The sequence below is a fragment of the Dipteris shenzhenensis genome, chromosome 14, assembly GCF_047967505.1.
Source record: "Dipteris shenzhenensis isolate YYH24624 ecotype China chromosome 14, Dip_SZ_1.0, whole genome shotgun sequence".
NCBI lineage: Eukaryota > Viridiplantae > Streptophyta > Polypodiopsida > Gleicheniales > Dipteridaceae > Dipteris > Dipteris shenzhenensis.
Window position 1 is genome coordinate 45,406,827 of NC_141609.1, and position 10,957 is coordinate 45,417,783.

Sequence of the window (10,957 nt, forward strand, 5' to 3'; positions counted from 1 at the left end):
TGATACCATGTAAGAAAACAATACAACGTCTATGCTCAACAGTTAACAGGATCTTGTATGCAAGAGAGAAAAGTAGATAGTATGGAGAATCAAAAATTTGATTACTGTAAAACTGATACAATAGATGGCGCTGCCTCCTAGCCGTGTGCTCCTGTGTGAGAAGCTTTGATGGTGTGTTGGAAACCATAGAGGACGGAGGCTCGATGCTAAAGAATCAGGGTTGCTGTAGCCAGTGATGAATATGGGCTTCACGGGCTTGCTCTTATATAGCCACCAGTCGTAGTCGGTTAGACCCAATTGGGAGATCGACCCAGTCTGCCCAAAACAACCGATTGGAGGTCGGTCTCAAAATAGGCCACCAACCACACGATAGCACCGTAGTGCAGAATAGAGCAACTAACCTACGGTTGCCATATTCAGAGCCATCCTAGATCATTTGGGGCTCCAAACGGGCCCCGCAACCCGAGAGTGGGATGCCTCGGGAAATGCTCCATCTACCCTCAGTGCGATCAATCATGGGATGTCTTCTAGCACTTGCATGTAGCCTAGTTGGCAGTGTGCCAACTCTATCTGAAGCCGTCCAGCCATCAGGCCATACATGGCCCCCATCTGGTGTCCAAATTAGGACCTACCGGATAACCGAGCTACTCAAATGCTTTCTCCTCATATGGGGGGCTTACAAGTAGAGTTAGCTAGTTCTCGCGTAGTTACACGAGAGTGGAGCATTGATATCTAACAAGAACAACACAAATTATATTTGAAAACCACAAACATTGCAAAACATTAAATCTTTGACAAATCACAATTTGTAAATAAACCATACTCGATTCAAGGGAAAACATGATTCGACAACTTGTGCTCCTTAGTGGCCCCTCTTGTATTCTAGGATGAAATCGATGGAGCTTGTTCTAAAACAAATTATATGCTTCCAAACATCTTGAAATCTAGTTGAAGCAATCTTTTGTAGAAAACTATACACAGTAAGAGTGTATGTATATGAAACTATCCCCTAATTGCTTAATAAAAGTTTCAAAGTGACTATGCTTTTATACTTATATCATCCTCCATTAAATTCCCTTGAAAACAAATAAAATTTCCAAGCATTTCTAAATAATATACTACAAAATATCCACAAACAATATCACATGTAAGAAAACACACAAATACCAAATAAAACTAACTTACACTTAATTTAGCAGCATACTTGATTTATTAAATTCCAATAAGACAACAAAAATTATATTTTAAAAACTAGAAATATTATTAAACTATTGAATCCAAAACAAAATCAAAATTGATGGATGAAACATACCACATTCTTGAAGTAAGAACCTTTGAAGGTGACGTGTAATCGCTTAGCTTTTCCTCATGAGTAAACTCCATTGTGTTGTAGGCCTGTTGTAGGATGACCTACATAGAGCTTACTCCAAAATAAATTTCTATGCTCCCAAACATCTCAAAATATATTTCAAGAGACCTTATAGAAAACTACAAATTGTAAGAGTGTTTGTATTTGCTTATGAAAAGGATATCCAAGATGATTTTTTTAAAGTTACACTGTGCTTCCTTGTTAGAAAGAATCAGTCAACTCACTGTCCATCAAATTTTATTGGAATCAAATAAATCCTCCAACATTTTTAAATCATGCACTGAAAGATAACAAAACAATTACGAAAAACAAATTACAAACTGGTTTTTCTTAGAAGTTGCATCATAAAATTTCAGGTCTCGTCATTGTTACTATCTTGCATTATTCCCAAATCTAGAGATAGTAACAAGGCAAGTGATCCAATCTGCATCAATGTTAAGAGATGGATGAAAGAAGGATTGATTTTCATGCATAAGCAAGTCTGATGCATGGAAGTCAATCCTCTTTCTTGTTTTCTCAAAGAATCTTGTTCAATAGCTCCTTCCAGGCTCGAAAGACCTTACATTATCATGGGTTTCTAGCCATACTGATTGTGTTATAGACCTCGAGTTTTAGACTACAGATGATCCGAAATCAAAAGAGAATCTTAGATGAGGAAATAATTTTTGAGATTTGAAAGAGAAGCACCCAAAATGGAGCAAGAAGTAGGCAAGGTGCATCTCGCTTAAAAATCTCTAAAGTTTTGAAAGAATAAAAAATGAAATGGGAGGAAATGCATGTAGAAAAGGAGATAATGAGAGTTTGACATGAACGTCCATCCCATGATAGGGAGGACAGAGAAAGAAGTTTCTCACTCAAGAGAAATGAAGAGATTAAAAAATAGGGATCAAACAAGAAAGATATGAAATGGCACTAAAAAATGAGAGAGAGTGAAGAGGAAAGTGTGGGTGAGACGAGTTTGGTAGTTGGATCGGAGAATTACGTTTCAGAACAAATGGTACAAGTTTGGTAAAACTTGGTTTACAAGTTTGGTTACATTATAAAAACGTGATGGGAGAGTTGAGGCCATAAGTGGGGTGTCTACATCAAACTTTGATTCATTGAATAAAGAATAGAAAACTCTAGCCACTTCTAATGCTATATTGCTCTCAACTAGCCAATATTATACGCATTTTTATTCACCTTCTCCTTCCATGTCACTAGATGAAGGGCTCTCTTATAGGGATCCTTTTTTAGTCCAAATTTTTTGTAATGCATGGAAATGTATGAGTTGAAGAAAAGCATGGATCTACATAAATACAAGATGTTAAAAGTGCAAGCACAAAGCTTTTCATTTTTTATTTGACCAAAAGTTGCATCAAACAAGCATCAACATAGTGCATTGATATTGCAAGAGATAACAACGTCTACCAGGAAAAATTTGAGGATCCAAGTTAGATACCAATAATGAAGATGCAAGAACTTCAAAAAGACCTACGGATCATGTTAAAACAAAAGCAAATCATATTTTAAATGCAAACAAATAATCAAGCACCATGGGTGAAATATTTCAACAACAAATCACAACATCCACCATTATAATGATACAATCATATGTGGCAACGTGCAAAAAACGTCCAAATTTATGATTGATGAATGCCATATGATCGCATGTTGCATAAGGCTAACAACTCTATCAACTCGCTTCGGTTACCCATCATCGGGTATCATGATTGTATATTCAATATTTTGGAACCACTCGTACCATTCAAGGAGTGAAAATCCTGAAATATTTAAGACACTTGGGGTTGCCATCTAAAGTTCCTAAGGTTGATAATAGTTGCGCCTTATAAAATGGGCTGGCACCCTCTACAAAGCCAATGCCAACCATCATGTCAAAGTGACTTAAAACATTATCTTTGATGAGAATCGATAGTGCAATTTGGGTAAAAATTGGGGGTTTCGAGATGATTGTCAATGGTCAAGGGAACTTAAAGAATGCATACAAGGGTTTCATAACTAAGAACTATCTCGCAGTACCATCAATATGGTTAATCTTTCAGCCAATTGATAGGAGAGCCACACTGTAATGCATGTCTACTTGTACTGGTCGATGTCTACGTGGTGATGTCTCAAACTTGGGGATGAGCCTTGTAGCATGAATGGCCACTCATTATAGGCTAAAAAGATTCAGGCTTCAGTCAACTATGAATTCAATTTTGACCAAGTCCTTGACAATCCTCTTATTTCATCCTCCTATGTAGCTCTCATATGAACTTGCAAGACAACTTGGTAGGTGGATGCATTTCTTGGTGAATTTTGGTCAGAATCTTGTATTATTGGGAATATCGACATATCCTTCATGACAATCAAATTACTAAGCAACAAGTTCTTGGTGCTAGGATAGACAATGATTGGGGATTTGGGGATAGGGGGTTGATTTTGAGATTGTGGTCTTCAAAGGAAAAGTCAAAGACAGTTGGAAGTAGAGAATTCAATGGTTGGTCGAGAGGTAAAGGTCAGATGGGACTTGGCTAGAGTGGGGCAGATATGATTGGCTTGTAAATAATCCTCATATGATGTATCAATCTAGATTGACAAACTAACCATTTGAGAGGCTAATTGCATTTGGGTTGGGAAATTTAGCAAGAGACATGAGCAACATGAGGAAAAAGGATAGGGAGAGACTTGAGATCAGCCTCTTGCTCATAAAAATTGAAGTAAATGCATGAGGTGGAAGAGGAGAATTCTAGGATGACTGTATGGACCATACTAATATGAAGTAAGCTGGCCACCAAGGTGGTCATGTGCTCCTCAATTGGTGTCTTGATTATGCTATTGATAAGAGCTACACAAGTATGGCGAGCCAGGTTATTGAAAACCGTATGCCCTTCAAGAAAGGTTATCAAACCTTCAATGGCTCATAAGGGAGGACTACACATGAAATAACTATATTCTATTACTAATTTCTAAGAATCCCACAGTTATTACGTGACACAATGCATTTCTTACACCTTCAATTAGATCTTTTGTATGGTTGCTACTTCCATGTGTAATCCTAGTTGATAATTGGCAATAAGTTTTGGATGGCAATGTGCACCTAAAGGCCTACCTTCCAAATAATTCCCATCCATAAGGATTGCTGCCATCTCTTGATACATAGTTGAATGCTTTGCATTTGGATCATCTCCATGAAGGGTTCTACATCTTCCATGTCATAATTGATCATCTCTTACTCCAACCTTGCAGTGTCCTCGCTTGAGCCGACTCTTCTATTGGATAGCTTGGTATGTATCTTGTTATTATCCTCTCTTTTGGCTTAGTTGTCTCTTTAAGTGCTTGGCCCATCAACATGTTCTATTGTCTTTTGCATCCTTTGCATCTTCCAATGTTTTAGCTTACCTTGTTTCCTTATCATTCACTTTAGCTTGGGCTTTAACAAAATTCTCTTTCTACATGGTCCCTTTTCTTTGGTGTGGGCCTTATTGTCACATTATTGGATATATAAACCATCTTGGGCATCCAAAAGAATTTGCATTATTTGTTTTTCTTGTTTTGCTTCCTCCTCTGCTTGACAATTTCTAGCTCTTGGCCTTCAATTACATTACTTTGCTTCAGTTCCTTGGTGGCAATCATTCCTATCTTTTTTACCTTCAAGTGCACTTACCCTAGCATTTTCCATCTCCTGGTATGTTATTACTAGTTGATGCCCTTCTAGTGACACCCTATTCATCAACTCTAGAAGTTGCGGAAGTTGCGTGGAGGTATGCTGCATGGTCTAGAACGGGATACATTGTCTAATGATAGCACACGTAGAGAAGCAATTTGGGATCTGAGTCCTTTAATTATTCTGCATTGTGACGTTTTTTCTTATATTGAATGAACTTGAGGCGTGACAGCTGAAGTTGGTGAGCTTTAGGCTCTCCATATTCCATCGTTTGTACATCAACAGTGTCATTCAGCTTCACGGCTCCGCTTCCTGCAGTAAAACAATTTTGTTCAGTTGCTGATTTGTCCTTTCTGGAGGTGTTCCTCCTTCTGGTCTAGTGGCCTCTCTGTTGTGGTTCACTTTTGTTCAAAGTCTGCTGGTTTTGAGCACCTTCCTGTCGCACGCTGCTACTTCTACCATGACTTGTCTGTTTCATGCACGTGAGGGTGAGATGTCCACATCTTGCATCTCTTGCCGCGAGTCTAGATCAGGTGAGGCTTCTATTTGTCTATGATTGAGTCTATCAGCGCTGACAAGAGTAGGGTTCAAAGACTTTGTATGGCTTGTATACTCGAGTTGCATATCTGATGCTTGCAAAATGCTGCAATCAACAGTGAAGCCCTCTTTTAAAAGCCAGAGTACGCATGCCTTGATGTAATTGTACTTCGTCACTGCAGCCAAGCACTTCTTGAAGCATCTCGCTGCAAAACTTTGGATCATAACCCCATCATTTACAACTTTTGTACCCTTCTGAAGGAGTTTTGTACTGAGTATTTGGCATCGACAGGCAGTGGAAGATATCATGCTTGTGTAGCAGCAACTGAAGCTAACCAATTATGAAACTCCATGTTAAGTTACCTGATATCATAAATTGTAGCTGTGTGCACGCTACAAGGAGAGTGCACGTGATCTGAACCCAGGGTGGAGCTGCCTCGCTCATAGTACACTATCCTTCCTTAAAATGGTATAATATATATAACAATTTGTATTTCTGACAAGTGTGGTGGTAGCATAACAGTCGTTGAACAGGGAGACCTTGTAGAAAAGATAAAGGTCTCTCCTTGGGTGTGTAATTGGGAGAGCTCACACAATAGCTAGTTTCTTGCTTTCTTTGCATCATTAGATATGTCTCATGACACAAGGCAAATCAGAGAGACAGCTTTCTCCCGAATTCTAAGGGAAAGGGCTTGTCAAGTATATGTCTTTGTATCCTCTACCACAAAGGTATGCACAATTTTCTCAATCTCAGTCCAGCTCTATTCTGGCTTCTTCCAAGTCTGCTCTTTCAATGCCATTGCCTAAACCTTCATCTCATCATCCTGCATTTGAGCACCTGCATAGATGTTAGACATCAAGACATAAGCTGCAGCATCATTTTCATCTAAACCCACTGCATTTTTAAAGGCCTGTTTTCCAAGCTCTACATTACCCCATTTTTCACAAGCAGCCATCACAGTATGCCACACCGAAAGGTTAGGTTGGAAAGGCATCTTCTCTACCATCACTGCCACCTCATCTAATTGGCCTGCACGGCCAATTAGATCAATGATGCAAGTGTGGTGATCAATAGTTGGAGTGATGCTGTTGTCTTTGATCATGGCTTCAAAATACTTCTGGCCTTTATCCAATAGACCTGCATGACAGCATACAGTAAGAATACTAAGGAATGTGACCCCATCTGGGTTTATGCCTTCTCTTCTCATTCTCTCAAGCATATGGAAGACAGCTTCGCTTTCTCCTAGCCGAGCATATCCTGCAATTAGCACATTCCATGAGATTAGATTTGCAGACACACCCTCAAGTTGCATCTGTTGGAAACAGTCCTCCACTTCCTCAACAAGCCCATGTTGGGCATACCCTGCGATCAGTGCATTCCATGAGACTACATTTCGAACTGGAAGCTTGTCAAACACTTGCTGTGCTTTTGCAAGCAAACCGAATTTGGCATACATATCGACCAATGTAGTGCCCACAAAAGTATCTCTTTCTAAACCCTTTCTGACAATCTCAGCATGTATTTCGTTGCCCTTGTCTACAGCTCCTACACTAGCACAAGCTTTCAAGCTGCAAACAAACGTGACATCATCAGGAAACACACCCTCCACTTGCATCTGTTCGAAACAGTTCAGTGCTTCCTCAACCAGCCCATGTTCAGCATACCCTGCAATAAGTGCGGTCCACGAGACTACATCTTGAACTTGAAGCTTGGTAAATGCTTCCCATGCTTTTGTAAGCCAGCCACATTTGGCATACATATCGACCAAAGTGCTGCCAACATAAGGATCTCTTTCCAATCCCTTTCGGGCTATCTCCCTGTGTATTTCATGGCCCTTGTCTATGGCTCCTATGCTGCCACAAGCTTGCAAGCTGGAAACAAAGGTGACAGCATCTGGAGAGATGCCCTCCAATTGCATCTGCTCGAAACAGTGTAGAACCTCCTCACTAAAGCCATGTTCAAGACATCCTAAGATTAGTGAATTCCAAGAAACTACATTTCGACCTGGAATGGTCTCAAATACTTCCCACGCTCTTTCAAGTGAACCACTTTTGGCGTACATGTCAACCAAAGAGCTGCCAATAACAGTATCTGTTTCCAACCCCTTTCTGGCAATCTCAGCATGTATTTGTCGGCCTTTGTCCATAGCTCCTAAGCTGCCACAAGCTTTCAAGCTGCAAACAAAGGTGGCAGCATCCGGAGAGAAGCCCTCCAGCTGCATTTTTTCAAAATAACTCATCGCCACCTCAGTGAGCCCATTTTCAGCATATCCTGCGATTAGTGTGTTCCAAGAGACTACACTTTGAACTGGAAGCTTATCAAACACTTCATGTGCTTTTGCAAGCGAGCCACATTTGGCATACATATCAACCAAGGTGCTGCCAACAAAAGGATCTCTTTCCAGACACTTTCTGGCAATCTCAGTGTGTATTTCTCGGCCCTTGTCTCTCACTCCAACACTGCCACAAGCTTTTAGGCTACAAACGAACGTGACAGCATCAGGAGAGACACCCTCCACTTGCATCTGTTCAAAACAGTTTAGTGCTTCCTCGCCAGGACCGTGTTCAGCATATCCCGCGATTAATGCAGTCCATGAGACTGCATTTTTAACTGGAAGCTTGCCAAACACTTCCCTCGCTTTTGCAAGCAAGCCGCATTTGGCATACATAACAACCAAGGTGTCACCAACACTAGGATCTCTTTGCAACCCCCTTCTCGCAATTTCAGCATGTATTTCTTGACCCTTGTCTTTGGCTCCTATACTGCCACAAGCTTTCAAGCTGCAAACAAATGTGATGGCATCTGGAGAGACACCCTCCAGTTGCATCTGTTTGAAGCACTTCAGTGCTTCCTCACTAAGGCCGTGTTCTACATATCCTGCAATCAGTGCAGTCCATGCGACTACATTTCGAACTGGAAGGTTGTCAAGCGCTTCCCGTGCTTTTGCAAGCGAGCCACATTTGGCATACATATCAACCAAGGTGCTGCCAACAAAAGGATCCCTTTCCAACCTTTTTCTGGCAATCTCAGCATGTATTTCTTGACCCTTGTCTATGGCTCCTATGGTGCCACAGGCTTTCAAGCTGCAAACAAATGTGACGGTGTTCGCAGAGACACCCTCCATTTGCATCTGTTCAAAACACTCCAGAGCTTCCTCACCAAGCTCATGTTCAGTGTATCCTGTGATTAGTGCATTCCATGAGAATACATTTCGAACAGGAAGCATGTCGAATACTTTGCTTGCATTTGCAAGCAAACCACATTTGGCATACATATAGACCAAGGTGCTGCCCACAAAAAGATGCCTTTCCAATCCTTTTCTGGCAATCTCAGCATGTATTTCTTGGCCCTTCTCTATAGCTCCTACCTTGCCACAAGCTTTCAAGCTGCAGGCAAATGTGACCAGATCCGGAGAGATGCCCTCCAGTTGCATCTGTTCGAAGCAGTTCAGAGCTTCAACAGCAAGCCTGTGTTCAGCATAACCTCCTATCAGTGCAGTCCATGCGACCACATTTCGTACAGGAAGATTGTCAAACACTTCCCTTGCGTTTGCAAGCAAGCCACATTTGGCGTACATATCGATCAAGGTTCTGCCAACAAAGGGATCTATTTCCAATCCCTTCCTGGCGATCTCGGCATGTATATTTTGGCCTGTTTCCATATCTCTCAGCCTAACACAAGCCTTCAACAGGGCCACAAATGTATACTTGCTAGGATGTATACAATTCTCTTGCATTTTCTCATACAGACTGAGGGCATGCTGCGATTTCCCGCATTCAATGGAACCCTCAAGAAGAGAGTTCCAAGAATACTCATTTGAATCAACCAACCTGTTAAAAACCTGTAAAGCATTGCACATGCTTCCACATTCCACCAAAGTTGGGACGAGATAATTCCCAAGAGATCTATGGGCTTCAAGCCCACTGTTGAACATGTAAGCATGCAAGCGCTTGGCATACGCTACACTTTTCTCTTTTCTGCACTTCTGCAAGATGCACATGAAGTTCTCAAGCAAAGGCAGCTGGGGCATTCGTTCCAAAGAAGTGAGTGCCTCCCCGAAGCTCAGCATCTCCCAGGCACTACTCTCTAGTAGTTCCAAAGCCGTAGATGCATTCACTTGTACTCCAGACGTGAGTCTGTAGTCCACCATGCCACGGTCTTTTGAGCGTGCCTGACAAGTAGGTGGCTCCCTTTTCTCGAGCATTTGTTCAACCCAACCTGGATTGCACCAGTCTCCTATCCATAGTGACTGCGTGGTAATTTTATGCTTGCCCTTGGGTTTTCCTATTAGAATGCACAACACGGTCGTCAGACTATAGCCAATATGACCACACAACTTTACTACTCACTTTGCTCTTTCGGTTGTCCCAACACTGGGAGCGGTCCCTGTGTTTCTCTTGCCACAAGCGCTCTGCCATTTAAAGAAAGAACACAACGAATACATTCAGAAGTGTATAGAGGTTTCAGACTGGAATTTGAGGTCCGTCGAATAGTACCTGAACTCGAACTTTTTAAGGTAGTGCGAGTAGAGCCTTCCACCAGAGGTACGAGGGTGGGATAACTCGTGTCCTGGGGGCCAATAGCTCCACGGCCTCCCCACGAAGATTCGGGGGAAGCCATCACACTGTAGGGGGTCATCTCGGGATTGGAGTAGAGAAATTTCCGTCAGCGTTGAGGGAAGGCCATCACGGCATGTCAATGACGCTGGTCACCGGAATGGAGCGAGGACCCATAAAAAATCCTCGAGTCACTAGTCATAGCAATGCTGACGCGCAGAATTTGATCTTCAAACAACAGAGCTATGGAAGATGAATTTCAGAGCCGATTCCGGGGAGGAACCGGCTACAGGCACCGATTTTCGGCCGTCGATGGATTCGGGAGCGGGTCTACTGGCACCGATTTTCAACCATCGATCGATGGGTCATTGAGCGCCGTTGGGCTGTGGCGACGCAAATTTAGCCAGAGTTTATTTGAAGTCGACGCAATTTAGCCGGTAATTGTTTCCATTACAGAGTTTTTTATGAGCACTGCCCCTAGCGGGGCAGCCTACAGCAACAAGAAAGATTTTGCTCTAGGCTGCCTAGAGGGAAGTTTCAACTCTCATCAAGCCACTTGTCACAATCTTAGCCCCGATGATGAAGAGATCAACGTTTGCTTTATCTTGAGGTGTGTTTTGATTTTTGCCTGTCGAGTGCTTTTTTTGAGAGGTCTTGAGCATTTGTGAGAGATCTACCTTGTGAGAGAGATCATTGAGAGCCTACAGTGCATTGAGAGAATTTCCTTAATGTATGGAAGAAGAGGGAGATAAGGTCTCCATTGAGAGGAATTTCCGTCCATTGAGTGAGAGAGAAAGGTTTCTTTGAGATTTGTTGTTCATTCCGACAGAGCAAGAGAGATTTTTGCT

The 10,957-nt window shown here is 41.9% G+C and overlaps 1 protein-coding gene across 2 annotated transcripts; it reads right to left on the reverse strand.

Annotated features, from left to right (window-relative positions):
• Positions 1-1,202: 1,202 nt before the first annotated feature.
• On the reverse strand, positions 1,203-10,366 carry LOC147894704 (pentatricopeptide repeat-containing protein At3g16610-like). 2 transcript variants are annotated; one of them, XR_015542134.1, is made up of 2 exons: positions 10,050-10,172; positions 1,203-1,410 (listed from the first exon to the last, which is right to left on the reverse strand). XR_015542134.1 is itself a non-coding variant. In XM_087385167.1 (2 exons), exons 1-2 carry the CDS (start codon positions 10,189-10,191, stop codon positions 6,356-6,358), a joined length of 3,624 nt encoding a protein of 1,207 aa, XP_087241293.1. In that variant the 5' UTR covers positions 10,192-10,366; the 3' UTR covers positions 5,306-6,355. The 2 variants fall into 2 exon arrangements, 1 of the variants encoding a protein (XP_087241293.1); XM_087385167.1 differs by lacking the exon at positions 1,203-1,410 and adding an exon at positions 5,306-9,837 and having other exon boundaries at positions 10,050-10,366.
• Positions 10,367-10,957: the final 591 nt, after the last annotated feature.

Coding starts and splice junctions, on each gene's coding strand:
- LOC147894704 (XM_087385167.1), bottom strand. CDS start 10,191: ATGACCCCCTACAGTGTGATGGCTTCCCCCGAATCTTCGTGGGGAGGC. Junction 9,838..10,049: donor CTTAAAAAGTTCGAGTTCAG/GTACTATTCGAC, acceptor GCATTCTAATAG/GAAAACCCAAGGGCAAGCAT.